At 40.6% G+C, this 16,531-nt stretch overlaps 1 protein-coding gene across 3 annotated transcripts; it reads left to right on the top strand.

Annotated features, from left to right (window-relative positions):
• LOC134824100 (leucine-rich repeat protein soc-2-like) lies at positions 1-15,973 on the top strand. Of its 3 annotated transcripts, XM_063835819.1 has the most exons (16): positions 1-176; positions 919-1,045; positions 1,448-1,569; positions 2,479-2,557; positions 3,265-3,347; positions 6,217-6,492; positions 6,718-6,855; positions 7,222-7,339; positions 7,794-7,905; positions 8,279-8,423; positions 8,609-8,716; positions 10,356-10,562; positions 11,456-11,524; positions 12,781-12,901; positions 13,946-14,099; positions 15,321-15,973. In XM_063835819.1, exons 1-16 carry the CDS (start codon positions 36-38, stop codon positions 15,367-15,369), a joined length of 2,049 nt encoding a protein of 682 aa, XP_063691889.1. In that variant the 5' UTR covers positions 1-35; the 3' UTR covers positions 15,370-15,973. The 3 variants fall into 3 exon arrangements, with proteins under 3 accessions (XP_063691889.1, XP_063691891.1, XP_063691892.1); XM_063835821.1 differs by lacking the exon at positions 13,946-14,099; XM_063835822.1 differs by lacking the exons at positions 12,781-12,901; positions 13,946-14,099; positions 15,321-15,973 and adding an exon at positions 11,727-12,441.
• The last annotated feature ends 558 nt before the right edge of the window (positions 15,974-16,531 follow it).

Genomic DNA, 16,531 nt, shown 5'->3' with positions numbered 1-16,531 from the left:
TTACATTAATGTAAATACTGATAACTTATAGAGATATGGGTAGTGGACAGAGCACACAGCCCAACTTTCAGAGGCGTTCCCAGCTGGAGGTGAAGGATCACATGGAACGGCTTCAGAGAATTAGTGATCTAAAAGTTAAACCCATGGTCAAGGATGGGGGCGTACTCGAACTATCGGTATAGTAAACACTAAACACCCCCTCTCCCCCCCCCCCCCCCCCCCCCCCCCCCCTTGTCAAGAATACCAAAACATACGACCCTGTCTCTCTTTCAGACCCCCCCTCCCCCCCCCCCCTTGGCAAGAATACCAAAACACACAACCCTGTCTCTCTTTCAGCCCCCCCCCCCCCCCCTATTTAGAACTTATCAAATACTGTAGACTCAGTGTAGAGTTAACAGTGCTACAAAAATCACAACAGCAAGTCCTAAAACCCAAATCTAAGTTGAAAGCAGCAAACTGAAAGAATGTAATGTGATACCATCTGTCCTCTTTAAAGATTAGTGTTACCATGGCAACAATATTATTAACTACAAAGAGAGACAGAGAATTACGTAACCCTGACTATAATCTTATAATGAACTCCAATATAGGAAGTATGTAGTAGTATATAGTATAATATTGTGTGTAGTTATAGATTAGTAGCATGTCGAAGCAAGGATGATAATTAAGTTTTTAAAAGATATATAAGTGGAGCTACAGGGGGGGGGGGTAAACTACACAGTGGAGCTACAGGGGGGGGGGGGGGGCTTTACCTAAACTGTAAGTACTTCTAGTTCTATATCAAATACACCTGAACTGAAAGCAAGCACCGAATACCAAAACACACTACCCTGTCTCTCTTTCAGCCCCCCCCCCCCCTGTCTCTCTAACTATAGTGTAACCCCACCCCCCCCCCCCCCCTGCAGCTCTCTTTTTCAGATGACACAGGTTGACATGTTGTACAGAATGAAGGAAACTCACATATTCGACAACTTTACAGTTCTCAAAAACGATTTGTTACCTTACAGGAACCTGTCATCTAGAAGTGTGCTTACTTCAACTATGGGTAACTATGGGTAACTATGGGTAACTTTGGGTAACTTTGGGTAACTTTGGGTAACTAAGGGTAATTGTGGGTAACTATGGGTAACTATGGGTAACTATGGGTAACTATAGGTAAATATGGGTAAATATGGGTAATTATGGTTAACTATAGGTAACTATGGGTAATTATAGGTAAATATGGGTAAATATGGGTAATTATGGGTAGTTATGGGTAATTATGGGTAGTTATGGGTAACTATGGGTAATTATGGGTAACTATGGGTAACTATGGGTAACTACTATACAAATTGTTAAATTAACATAGCAAGCTCAGATTTCAAGTTAAATTGAGGATACAATAAGTTTAGTTCATGAGCAATACCCCAGATGTTTGCTATAATAACTAACATTCACCCTGTCTCAGGTAAAATGCAGGTATCAATAAAGGAGCGTAGTGATGGTAAGATAGGCATAGGTCTGGGGCTGAAGAAGTTAACATCAATTCCGGAGGAGATATGTTACAATAGTGACATGCAGCAGTGTACGGTTAGAACACTATGTTACTGTAGTAAAATGTTATTAAACTTTCAACAATATCAACAATATCAACAATATCAACAATATCAATAATATCAACAATATCAACAATATCAACAATATCAACAATATCAACAATATCAACAATATCAACAATATCAACAATATCAACAATATCAACAATATCAACAATATCAACAATATCAACAACATCAACAATATCAACAATATCAACAATATCAACAACATCAACAACATCAACAATATCAACAATATCAACAATATCAACAATATCAACAATATCAACAACATCAACAACATCAACAATATCAACAATATCAACAATATCAACAATATCAACAATATCAACAATATCAACAATATCAACAATATCAACAATATCAACAATATCAACAATATCAACAATATCAACAATATCAACAATATCAACAATATCAACAATATCAACAATATCAACAATATCAACAATATCAACAATATCAACAACATCAACAATATCAACAATATCAACGATATCAACAATATCAACGATATCAACGATATCAACGATATCAACGATATCAACGATATCAACGATATCAACGATATCAACGATATCAACGATATCAACGATATCAACGATATCAACGATATCAACGATATCAACAATATCAACAATATCAACTATACTATTGATAATTGAAGTAAAATGTTATCTTATTATCAACAATCAACATGGGAACAAGAAAGAAAAGTATCGCTAATAGTTGGGATGAGACAATATTTCTTTTAATTACTTTCTAGAATTTTTGTGGATATGATGACAGGTTGTTTAAATTTCACTTAAGTTTCACTTAAATTTCACTTAAATTTCACTTAAATTTCACTTAAATTTCACTTCTCATAATCTCCTTTCAGTGGATAGACCTGTCTAGGAACAAACTGGAATCACTGGACAATATTGAACTACTGATTCACCTACAGGAGGTTTACATCGGTGAGTAGAATGCTATTTTAATAAACAACAAATAAACCATAAAACAAACTAATTTTGAGTTTTTTAGTTTCCAGGGGGTGACCAATAAAATCATTTTAACAACAATTTAATCAATCGAAATTGGGTAATCGAATAGTTTCATGAGCGATAGAACAAATCATTGCTGCCAATAGTGGAGCAGATGCAAATTATGATCATTACCATTGTGGGGTTGTTTGTTAAGGCTTACGTTGCTAAGCGACCACTAGGTTGCTAAGCGACCACTAGGTGACTCAACAAACAGTCACTGCAACCATATCATCAGTCAGCCTCCTTCCTCATTCCACTGAGCTTTTAAAATGTGAACCTATTAGTGGAACAGAGTTGGATTTATATTCACTGTAAATAGTAGTGTAACTATGGTAGCTAGTAGTGTAACTATGGTAACTAGTAGTGTAACTATGGTAGCTAGTAGTGTAACTATGGTAACTAGTAGTGTAACTATGGTAGCTAGTAGTGTAACTATGGTAACTAGTAGTGTAACTATGGTAGCTAGTAGTGTAACTATGGTAACTAGTAGTGTAACTATGGTAGCTAGTAGTGTAACTATGGTAACTAGTAGTGTAACTATGGTAATTATGGTAGCTAGTAGTGTAACTATGGTAACTAGTAGTGTAACTATGGTAACTATGGGATTTTTATTCACTGTAATAAATGACTTCTTTCAGGTCGAGTAATGGAACACGGTAAATTGTACGGGAACACTTTCTCTCAGATACCTAATCAACTGTACCAGCTCCCCTTTCTCAAGGTAAATACCAGCTCCCCTTACTCAAGGTGAGTGCCAGCTCCCCTTCCTCAAGGTGAGTGCCAGCTCCCCTTCCTCAAGGTGAGTACCAGCTCCCCTTCCTCAAGGTGAGTACCAGCTCCCCTTACTCAAGGTGAGTGCCAGCTCCCCTTCCTCAAGGTGAGTGCCAGCTCCCCTGCCTCAAGGTGAGTACCAGCTCCACTTCCTCGAGGTGAGTACCAGCTCCCCTTCCTCAAGGTGAGTACCAGCTCCCCTTCCTCAAGGTGAGTACCAGCTCCCCTTCCTCGAGGTGAGTGCCAGCTACCCTTCCTCGAGGTGAGTGCCAGCTCCCCTTCCTCGAGGTGAGTACCAGCTCCCCTTCCTCAAGGTGAGTACCAGCTCCCCTTCCTCAAGGTGAGTACCAGCTCCCCTTCCTCGAGGTGAGTGCCAGCTACCCTTCCTCGAGGTGAGTACCAGCTCCCCTTCCTCAAGGTGAGTACCAGCTCCCCTTCCTCAAGGTGAGTACCAGCTCCCCTTCCTCGAGGTGAGTACCAGCTCCCCTTCCTCGAGGTGAGTACCAGCTCCCCTTCCTCAAGGTGAGTGCCAGCTCCCCTTCCTCAAGGTGAGTACCAGCTCCCCTTCCTCAAGGTGAGTACCAGCTCCCCTTCCTCAAGGTGAGTGCCAGCTCCCCTTCCTCAAGGTGAGTACCAGCTCCCCTTCCTCAAGGTGAGTGCCAGCTCCCCTTTCTCAAGGTAAATACCAGCTCCCCTTACTCAAGGTGAGTGCCAGCTCCCCTTCCTCAAGGTGAGTACCAGCTCCCCTTTCTCAAGGTAAATACCAGCTCCCCTTCCTCAAGGCGAGTACCAGCTCCCCTTTCTCAAGGTAAATACCAGCTCCCCTTCCTCAAGGTGAGTACCAGCTCCCCTTCCTCAAGGTGAGTACCAGCTCCCCTTCCTCGAGGTGAGTACCAGCTCCCCTTCCTCAAGGTGAGTACCAGCTCCCCTTCCTCCAGGTGAGTACCAGCTCCCCTTCCTCAAGGTGAGTACCAGCTCCCCTTCCTCAAGGTGAGTACCAGCTCCCCTTCCTCAAGGTGAGTGCCAGCTCCCCTTCCTCAAGGTGAGTACCAGCTCCCCTTCCTCGAGGTGAGTACCAGCTCCCCTTCCTCAAGGTGAGTACCAGCTCCCCTGCCTCAAGGTGAGTGCCAGCTCCCCTTCCTCAAGGTGAGTACCAGCTCCCCTTCCTCAAGGTGAGTACCAGCTCCCCTTCCTCAAGGTGAGTGCCAGCTCCCCTTTCTCAAGGTAAATACCAGCTCCCCTTACTCAAGGTGAGTGCCAGCTCCCCTTCCTCAAGGTGAGTACCAGCTCCCCTTTCTCAAGGTAAATACCAGCTCCCCTTCCTCAAGGCGAGTACCAGCTCCCCTTTCTCAAGGTAAATACCAGCTCCCCTTACTCAAGGTGAGTGCCAGCTCCCCTTCCTCAAGGTGAGTGCCAGCTCCCCTTACTCAAGGTGAGTACCAGCTCCCCTTCCTCAAGGTGAGTGCCAGCTCCCCTTCCTCAAGGTGAGTACCAGCTCCCCTTCCTCAAGGTGAGTGCCAGCTCCCCTTTCTCAAGGTAAATACCAGCTCCCCTTACTCAAGGTGAGTGCCAGCTCCCCTTCCTCAAGGTGAGTACCAGCTCCCCTTTCTCAAGGTAAATACCAGCTCCCCTTCCTCAAGGCGAGTACCAGCTCCCCTTTCTCAAGGTAAATACCAGCTCCCCTTCCTCAAGGTGAGTACCAGCTCCCCTTCCTCAAGGTGAGTACCAGCTCCCCTTCCTCGAGGTGAGTACCAGCTCCCCTTCCTCAAGGTGAGTGCCAGCTCCCCTTCCTCAAGGTGAGTACCAGCTCCCCTTCCTCGAGGTGAGTACCAGCTCCCCTTCCTCAAGGTGAGTGCCAGCTCCCCTTCCTCAAGGTGAGTACCAGCTCCCCTTCCTCAAGGTGAGTACCAGCTCCCCTTCCTCAAGGTGAGTACCAGCTCCCCTTCCTCAAGGTGAGTACCAGCTCCCCTTCCTCAAGGTGAGTACCAGCTCCCCTTCCTCAAGGTGAGTACCAGCTCCCCTTCCTCAAGGTGAGTACCAGCTCCCCTTCCTCAAGGTGAGTGCCAGCTCCCCTTCCTCGAGGTGAGTACCAGCTCCCCTTCCTCGAGGTGAGTACCAGCTCCCCTTCCTCAAGGTGAGTGCCAGCTCCCCTTCCTCAAGGTGAGTACCGGCTCCCCTTCCTCAAGGTGAGTACCAGCTCCCCTTCCTCAAGGTGAGTACCAGCTCCCCTTCCTCAAGGTGAGTACCAGCTCCACTTCCTCAAGGTGAGTACCAGCTCCCCTTCCTCAAGGTGAGTACCAGCTCCACTTCCTCAAGGTGAGTCCCAGCTCCCCTTCCTCAAGGTGAGTACCAGCTCCCCTGCCTCAAGGTGAGTGCCAGCTCCCCTGCCTCAAGGTGAGTACCAGCTCCACTTCCTCAAGGTGAGTGCCAGCTCCCCTGCCTCAAGGTGAGTACCAGCTCCACTTCCTCCAGGTGAGTACCAGCTCCCCTTCCTCGAGGTGAGTACCAGCTCCCCTTCCTCAAGGTGAGTACCAGCTCCCCTTCCTCCAGGTGAGTACCAGCTCCCCTTCCTCAAGGTGAGTGCCAGCTCCCCTTCCTCAAGGTGAGTACCAGCTCCCCTTCCTCAAGGTGAGTGCCAGCTCCCCTTCCTCAAGGCGAGATACCAGCTAGCTGTTATTCGTCAGTTTTATGTGTTGTGGAATAGATAAGACAGGATTGGAAACCTTTATCGACAGTGCTTGGATTGGTTATTTCATAGTTACCCATAGTTACCCACGACTAGTTTTAAAACTACACTGTTTGAGTTAACATTTCTTCAGATTTTAGACATGAGCGCGAACAGGCTGACAGAGCTACCTCCCGCAATTGTGAACATGCGGCACATTGAGTGTTTGAGCGTCGCCAGGAACAAGCTCAAAGAGCTCCCCAAAGAGTTGGAGCAGTTGCGGTGCCTCAAGACCCTTTATCTGGACGGAAACTTGCTGACAGAGCTGCCGGAGTTTCTGTCACGGTGTCACAGTATCAGACGCCTATCTGTGAGAAACAACAAGCTCACTAAAATACCTGACGAGCTGCCGCTCATGGAGGGACTGGAGGTTTTTTCTTTAAACTAAACCTTCTCAAACATTTAATATTGGCTAAGACATTAATATATAATAAGACATGAAGAATATTATATAATAAGACATGAAGTGATGCAGAAGTTATAACTAACCGTGACAAAACAGCTCCCAGATACTGAACCTGCACGGTAACAAGTTATAACTAACAGCTCCCAGATACTGAACCTGCACGGTAACAAGTTAACTAACAGCTCCCAGATACTGAACCTGCACGGTAACGAGCTGATGGCACTGCCGGAGAACATGGGCGAGTTTATGAACCTGGTGATCCTGATCCTCAGTCAGAACAAGCTACGAGGACTACCTTCGTCTATGGAGGCTATATCCACTCTGGAGGTAGGATCCAACTGAGCTGCCTTCAACTTTACCATTAGTATGGTAGTCATAGCAACTATATAAAATATGAACTCTACTTTCTTTGCTGGTAGAGTTGTATATTTATAGTGTTTACTGGGTGATTTATAAAAGTATATAAAGAGATTAGGATATTTCTTGTGTTATTTTAGTAGTTTAAACTAACAACTCTTCAGGTGCTAGGCCTTGAGAAGAACGCTTTTAACTATATAAAACATGAACTCTTCTTTCTTTGCTGGTAGAGCTGTATATTTCTAGTGTTTACTGGGTGATTTATTTACATATTTATAAAGAGATTAGGATATTTATTGTGTAATTTTAGTGATTTAAACTAACAGCTCTTTGCAGGTGCTTGGACTTGAGAAGAACGCTTTTAAGTTTGTACCGACCTGCATACACAAGATACAGGGATTAAGGATGATCAGTCTCAGCTTCAATGAGATCGAGGAGGTTGCTGATGATATAGGTAATATATATATAGGTAACCATAGTTACACTACTAGTTACCATAGTTACACTACTAGATATAGGTAATATATATAGGTAACCATAGTTACACTACTAGATATAGGTAATATATATTTAGGTAATGTATATATATATAGGTTATGATCACTTACATGACGTGTAATCCTGTGTAATCCTTACATGTGCCTAGCTCGTAGTTGTATATATATATATATATATTATTAGTTAGCCACAACTATCAGTAAAACAACGCCTTGACTTCAAATGTCGGTAAAATGTACCTTTACAGTCATCCTCAAATTATTTGTTATATAGTAGTGTTGAAAGTATATATATATATGTATGTTTGAATCAAGGAGCTAAGGATTGCAAGGTTTTGCTTTTGTATGCATGAGATGCATTGTTACATGTACAGTGTACATTGTACACCCTGTATAGTATCTATTATTCAGGACAGTTGAAGTACCTGGACAGGCTGTGGCTGGAGGGCAACAAGATAGATAACTTCCCTGAAGTGTTACCTTTAGCAGCTGAGCTAGACGATCTACGAATCGGAAGCAACGGGTAAATTATTGTTAGTCAAGTGTTTTGTCGGTAGCAACGGGTAAATTATTGCTAGTCAAGTGTTTTGTCGGAAGCAATTAAACGGGTAAATTATTGCTAGTCAAGTGTTTTGTCGGTAGCAACGGGTAAATTATTACTAGTCAAGTGTTTTGTCGGTAGCAACGGGTGAATTATTGCTAGTCAAGTGTTTTGGGGCCTTTAATATACAATCTACAATTCTACATATAGCTATATAGATACAGTCAAACTCTCAACTTAAATGTTAATTCTCTCAACTTATATATTAGTTTATTATATACTCTCTACATATATATATATATATATATATATATATTAGTGTATTATATACTCTCTACCTCACGATCATATTCAGGTTCGTTGGGTTGCCGGATAGTATTGGACAGTTGTATGGAATGAGAGATCTCAGCATCAACAAACTCGCACTCCACAAGCTGCCTGAAACCTTTGAGTGGCTTTACAACCTCCGAACACTGAACATCAGCAACAACAACTTATCCGTACGAGCTAGTACTGTTACTATAAACTGTTACTATACATACTATATACGAGCTGCGTTTTAAATTGTACAAGCTTTATGAGAATTGGAAATGGTAATTTCCTCTTATTTATTTTAAGAGGCATATTCATTATTCATATTCCTTTTAGATATTAAACGAACGTATAAAATACAGCGCTCTAACAGGTATTTCCGGAGGAGATATTAAAGTTGAACTGTATCCGGGAGTTGCAGTGTTCCGGTAACGGACTCAAGTGGATCCCAGACAAGATCTGTGACCTTACAAACCTGCAGGTCAGTGTGGGGGGTTGCTATAGTTACAAACCTGCATATCAGTGTGGGTGGTTACTATAGTTACAAACCTGCAGATCAGTGTGGGTGGTTGCTATAGTTACAAACCTGCATATCAGTGTGGGGGGGGGTTGCTATAGTTACAAACCTGCAGATCAGTGTGGGGGGGGGGTTGCTGTAGTTGCAAACCTGCAGGTCAGTGTGGGGGGTTGCTATAGTTACAAACCTGCAGGTCAGTGTGGGGGGTTGCTATAGTTACAAACCTGCAGATCAGTGTGGGTGGTTGCTATAGTTACAAACCTGCAGATCAGTGTGGGTGGTTGCTATAGTTACAAACCTGCATATCAGTGTGGGGGGGTTGCTATAGTTGCAAACCTGCAGATCAGTGTGGAGGGGGGGGGGTTGCTATAGTTATACAGTACAGAGTTCATTACGATTGGAGCAGGGCTAGAAACTGTAACCAGCCTTAACTTCTTGCAGGTTCTCAGCTAAAACAACTAGATACTAGTTAGTAACTATTAGTTACCCTAACAACTACCCTGATAATATCCAGGTTACCCTAACAACTACCCTGATAATATCCAGGTTACCATAACAACTACCCTGATATTATCCAGGTTACCCTAACAACTACCCTTATAATATCCAGGTTACCCTAACAACTACCCTGATAATATCCAGGTTACCATAACAACTACCCTGATAATATCCAGGTTACCATAACAACTACCCTGATAATATCCAGGTTACCATAACAACTACCCTGATAATATCCAGGTTACCATAACAACTACCCTGATAATATCCAGGTTACCATAACAACTACCCTGATAATATCCAGGTTACCATAACAACTACCCTGATAATATCCAGGTTACCCTAACAACTACCCTGATAATATCCAGGTTACCCTAACAACTACCCTGATAATATCCAGGTTACCCTAACAACTACCCTGATAATATCCAGGTTACCATAACAACTACCCCTGATAATATCCAGGTTACCATAACAACTACCCTGATAATATCCAGGTTACCATAACAACTACCCTGATAATACCCAGGTTACCATAACAACTACCCTGATAATATCCAGGTTACCATAACAACTACCATGATAATATCCAGGTTACCCTAACAACTACCATGATAATATCCAGGTTACCATAACAACTACTCTGATAATATCCAGGTTACCATAACAACTACCCTGATAATACCCAGGTTACCATAACAACTACCCTGATAATATCCAGGTTACCATAACAACTACCCTGATAATATCCAGGTTACCATAACAACTACCCTGATAATACCCAGGTTACCATAACAACTACTCTGATATTATCCAGGTTACCATAACAACTACCCTGATAATATCCAGGTTACCATAACAACTACCCTGATAATACCCAGGTTACCATAACAACTACCCTGATAATATCCAGGTTACCATAACAACTACCCTGATAATATCCAGGTTACCATAACAACTACCCTGATAATATCCAGGTTACCCTAACAACTACCCTGATAATACCCAGGTTACCCTAACAACTACCCTGATAATACCCAGGTTACCATAACAACTACCCTGATAATATCTAGGTTACCATAACAACTACCCTGATAATACACAGGTGCTGAATCTGAGAGAGAACAGTCTGAGAGAACTTCCCGCCAGGTTCTCAACCCTCAGTAACCTCCTCATAGTGGACCTGTCACATAACCAGTTTAGAGACTTGCCCCTCTCTCTGTGTGAAACTGTGTCCCTCCAGTACATCGACATATCAGACTGTCACATCTCCTCCATCCCTAGTGACATTGGCAAACTTAGAAACGTTCAGGTATTCAGAGTTTATAAAGATATGTGTTAAGATCTTATAGTGCTCTTTCGTACATTATCGGATCAATGTTTTACTTTATTAAATATTGGACGATGAACCTACCTACCTATGTGACACTCTAATTAAATATTTAATTATTGATGATTAATATAATACAAGTTATCCTGTTACCATAACAACTAGTTATCCTGTTACCATAACTACTAGTTATCATGTTACCATAACTACTAGTTATCCTGTTACCATAACTACTAGTTATCATGTTACCATAACAACTAGTTATCCTGTTACCCTAACAACTAGTTATCCTGTTACCATAACAACTAGTTATCCTGTTGCCATACCAACAAGTTATCCTGTTGCCATAACAACTAGTTATCCTGTTGCCATAACAACTAGTTATCCTGTTACCATAACAACTAGTTATCCTGTTACCATAACAACTAGTTATCATGTTACCATAACAACTAGTTATCCTGTTGCCATAACAACTAGTTATCCTGTTGCCATAACAACAAGTTATCCTGTTACCATAACGACTAGTTATCCTGTTACCATAACAACTAGTTATCCTGTTACCATAACAACTAGTTATCCTGTTACCATAACAACTAGTTATCCTGTTACCATAACAACTAGTTATCCTGTTGCCATAACAACTAGTTATCCTGTTACCATAACGACTAGTTATCCTGTTACCATAACAACTAGTTATCCTGTTACCATAACAACTAGTTATCCTGTTACCATAACAACTAGTTATCCTGTTACCATAACAACTAGTTATCCTGTTACCATAACAACTAGTTATCCTGTTACCATAACAACTAGTTATCATGTTGCCATAACAACTAGTTATCCTGTTACCATAACGACTAGTTATCCTGTTGCAGAGTCTGATATTGAACAGGAACACGTTTGATAAACTACCCACCACTATCTACGGGATGGTCAATTTGTCCGTAAGTTGCTTCCTCCTTGAGAAACAAGATTATGCTTTCTGTACTTTTACTTTTACTAATATTTTTTGATTAATTTGTTTTTTGATTGATGATTTTTAAACATTGGCCGGTGTACCAAAAACTGGTCCCCAAACAAACAATATTTATTTTATTTTAGTATTATAATAAAACAAGTTACAATACTAAATAACACATATTCCAGGAGTTCAGGTTTGCTGATAACGGAGTGTCTGCTCTGCCAATACTAAATAACACATATTCCAGGAGTTCAGGTTTGCTGATAACGGAGTGTCTGCTCTGCCAATACTAAATAACACATATTCCAGGAGTTCAGGTTTGCTGATAACGGAGTGTCTGCTCTGCCAATACTAGCTAACACATATTCCAGGAGTTCAGGTTTGCTGATAACGGAGTGTCTGCTCTGCCAATACTAAATAACACATATTCCAGGAGTTCAGGTTTGCTGATAACGGAGTGTCTGCTCTGCCAATACTAGCTAACACATATTCCAGGAGTTCAGGTTTGTTGATAACGGAGTGTCTGCTCTGCCAATACTAGCTAACACATATTCCAGGAGTTCAGGTTTGCTGATAACGGAGTGTCTGCTCTGCCAATACTAAATAACACATATTCCAGGAGTTCAGGTTTGCTGATAACGGAGTGTCTGCTCTGCCAATACTAAATAACACATATTCCAGGAGTTCAGGTTTGCTGATAACGGAGTGTCTGCTCTGCCAATACTAAATAACACATATTCCAGGAGTTCAGGTTTGCTGATAACGGAGTGTCTGCTCTGCCAATACTAAATAACACATATTCCAGGAGTTCAGGTTTGCTGATAACGGAGTGTCTGCTCTGCCAATACTAAATAACACATATTCCAGGAGTTCAGGTTTGCTGATAACGGAGTGTCTGCTCTGCCAATACTAAATAACACATATTCCAGGAGTTCAGGTTTGTTGATAACGGAGTGTCTGCTCTGCCAATACTAGCTAACACATATTCCAGGAGTTCAGGTTTGCTGATAACGGAGTGTCTGCTCTGCCAATACTAGCTAACACATATTCCAGGAGTTCAGGTTTGCTGATAACGGAGTGTCTGCTCTGCCAATACTAAATAACACATATTCCAGGAGTTCAGGTTTGCTGATAACGGAGTGTCTGCTCTGCCAATACTAAATAACACATATTCCAGGAGTTCAGGTTTGCTGATAACGGAGTGTCTGCTCTGCCAATACTAGCTAACACATATTCCAGGAGTTCAGGTTTGCTGATAACGGAGTATCTGCTCTGCCAGCGGAGATTGTCCGACTTTCCAAGATTTCCATTATTGAGTGTACCAACAATCCCATGGAGGACCCTAATAATACTATAATAGGTTTGTTAAACTCACATCACCATAGCAACACACTTCTACTGTTGTCAATATCGATCTCCATCTGTTATTTTTGGGATAGAAAATTTAACCAAAAAATGTAATACAACTATTAAGGACCCATATATACTGTATATTATACACCAAAACAGGGTTTAGTGTCGTCCAGGTCGAGTGACTTCACAGAAAGTTCAGTGATCGTTTTAAGCATCATTCCCACACACAAAAAAAAGAGTTTTTTGAGAACACTCATTTCTGTAATCGAGCATTTCCTGGTTTGAAATCATTTTTCGAAAAAAATATCGAGCTGTAAATAAAAATGCTTACATTTCGATTTTCATTTATCAGTAAATTCCTGCGCCAAGGCGTTGTGCCCAAAAATTGCGTGCTCCCGCGACATTGAAAGTAAAAGTATCACTTCCTTCGCTTAATCTTGAATTTCTGTAGGCCACAGTGTTTCGGGGCTAACTGTTTTCATCCTGAGGTCCCCCCCTCCCCCTGAGGTTCTGGATACGTTGATCTTGGGTCCAATGCTTTGTTATGCCTTGAGGCATAAAGTCACCTTGGCTAAAAATCTAGGGTGCAAACTTTCGAGAAAAACACTTCTTAAAGCTTGACAACAGTTTACCGATCAGTTACTAATATTTTTATTCATTTAAAAATTATCTGACGAATCTTTCGTACGTTGATGAGATCGTTGGAATTGTCAAGATTTCTTGGCTGATTTCTGAAACTACTTTTGGGAGGGAAACATTTTATTAAGAAAATGATCGCGAGCAGCGAGGTACGGGAGGAACTATTAAATCAAAGTTCTAAACAAGGGATAGTTAAAAACAACGCCCAAGTCTAATCTTTCCCTAAAACAAATAACTAAATATTAAAAACTTCATTGTAATTTCTGCCAATATTTCTTGTCATAAGCTAAATTTCGGAGATAATACAGATCAAAAATATTATAATTCATATAAAGATTTATTTTACATCAAATGCAGGAGAAACGCGTACTAAAATAGAAGCACTGTATTTTAATTTTTGTGAACGTTCTAGGTGCCGGCATGAAATCTATCCGAGAGTATTTTCTGAGAAAATATTTTAGTATACATAAAGGAAAACATACTCTTCAAGTAGTTGATGTAGTAGCTGTTGGAACTACAGGGGGCTCTCTTAATCTTGTGAAGACCCCTGGTTGTGCTGAAGATAGGTATGCATGAGTTCAGTAATCTAGAACGCACTTACTTGTCATTTCAATATATTTGACAGGTTATTTTAGAGCACTTTCTCTTCCTCCCTCATTCTGTGACCCGTTAGCCGCTCTGGTGAGATCTTCAGACAAATGCCGTCGCGCCGCACGCAAGTGGTGAATTCCCGTTGCGCGACGGTTGCTATAGTGACGGGGCCGTGCGGTGCAACATCACGAATAACATCATTATGCATTATTCATCAATTAACTAATTACAATTCGTGTAGTCACACAGTCACTAAAACAAACTTTTGCACACCTGCATTAGTTTAATTATTATGGTAGTCATAGCAACCAGCCTTAGTTTCATCACCTATTTTAAAGCTTTAACTCAACTTGATTTAAACTTAACTCGTAATTTAGGCTAAAATATCTCAAAAAGTTTCGTATCAGACGAATGTTGTATTTAGATATACGTGTAGAACTAACATATACCTATTAAACTGTAGAACTAACCTCTCCCTACCTATTAAACTGTAGAACTAACCTCTCCCTACCTATTAAACTGTAGAACTAACCTCTCCCTACCTTTTAAACTGTAAAACTAATCTCTCCCTACCTATTAAACTGTAGAACTAACCTCTCCCTACCTATTAAACTGTAAAACTAACCTCTCCCTACCTATTAAACTGTAAAACTAACCTCTCTCTACCTTTTAAACTGTAGAACTAACATATACCTATTAAACTGTAAAACTAACCTCTATCTACCTATTAAACTGTAGAACTAACCTCTCCCTACCTATTAAACTGTAGAACTAACCTCTCCCTACCTATTAAACTGTAGAACTAACCTCTCCCTACCTATTAAACTGTAGAACTAACCTCTCCCTACCTATTAAACTGTAGAACTAACCTCTCCCTATTAAACTGTAGAACTAACCTCTCCCTACCTATTAAACTGTAGAACTAACCTCTCCCTACCTATTAAACTGTAAAACTAACCTCTCCCTACCTTTTAAACTGTAGAACTAACATATACCTATTAGACTGTAAAACTAACCTCTATCTACCTATTAAACTGTAGAACTAACCTCTCCCTACCTATTAAACTGTAGAACCTTAGAACTAACCTCCTCTACCTATTAAACTGTAGAACTAACCTCTCCCTACATATTAAACTGTAGAACTAACTTCTCCCTACCTATTAAACTGTAGAACTAACCTCCTCTATCTTTTTCAGATGCAGGTATGAGTTGCATCAGAGAGTACTTCCAGAGAAAGCTTTTTAGTGTTCAAGAAGGAAAACCAGCGTTCCACATGGACGTTAGCGCTATACGAGCAGCTGTTGGTACATTGTAACCATGTCAACACACTCGTCACTATAGCAACACGCGCGTTACTATAGCAACACACACGCGTTACTATAACAACACACACGCGTTACTATAGCAACACACGCGTTACTTTAGCAACACACGCGTTACTATAGCAAAAGTCTTTTTGTAGTTTAAGAAAGCGGAACAGCATTTTTGTATTGCTATTATGCTAATAACTTTTATAGTGAATCTTGTAAGGAAAAGAGTTTTTAACAATTAGTATTTTGATATTTTTTAGAATTGAAAAATTATACAAAAATGATACACAAAATCGACCTGGAACTATTTCAAATACAAATTTCTTAACGGAATATTATACCACACAGTTGTATTAAAGAACGCAATAATTTGCCTAAGAGTAAGAATAGTCATATCAATTATCATTTAAATTAGCAATTTGTGCACTGAAAATTACTTTTTCGTGTGATGATAGGATGGAAAGATTGGTACGGGTAAAATCTTGGTTGTACTTGTAATACCCATTTTGTTATATGTATACATTTTGTGCGTACTGTGCTACAGATTGTTTTATTTTGTTTCTTGCCTTGTAACCTGAAATCTCTTCACACCCCTTATATTACGTGTATAATACGTATATAATACGTATATAATACGTAGTATACGTATCTGTGTCGTCGTCAGTGGCTATTATTCTGTAACTCTGCAAAACGACTATAACTTTTAAACGAAATGCTTCTCGGCATAGCAGGTAGGTAGGATCATACTGGTTCTTGTGGGTATGCCTTTTATCGAGTACCAAAATGTTCATTTTAATTTGATGATAGTGCTGACTTGAAAAAACGTAAAAATTGCAGAGACATCAACAATGAAATTCGTGAAACAAAGCGATCTTGATGATATAAAATATCATTTCAAGCTCTCTCAATAAGGTTTAATTTTGTTCATCTCACCTAATTCTCTAATATTAACACTGTCAGGTACTAACCACCTTCTCAATCCTTAGACAAAGTTTTAGGATTGCTGGAGTTTTACATGTTTGCAAACCAATTACCTTAAAATAAAAGGATCGATATTATAATTAACTTGAAAGGGCTCTGTTTGGGAGGCCCTGTTT

This window comes from Bolinopsis microptera, chromosome 12, assembly GCF_026151205.1.
Source record: "Bolinopsis microptera isolate Bmic1 chromosome 12, MBARI_Bmic_1.0, whole genome shotgun sequence".
Lineage (NCBI taxonomy): Eukaryota > Metazoa > Ctenophora > Tentaculata > Lobata > Bolinopsidae > Bolinopsis > Bolinopsis microptera.
This window is presented reverse-complemented; position numbering and strand designations above follow the sequence as displayed.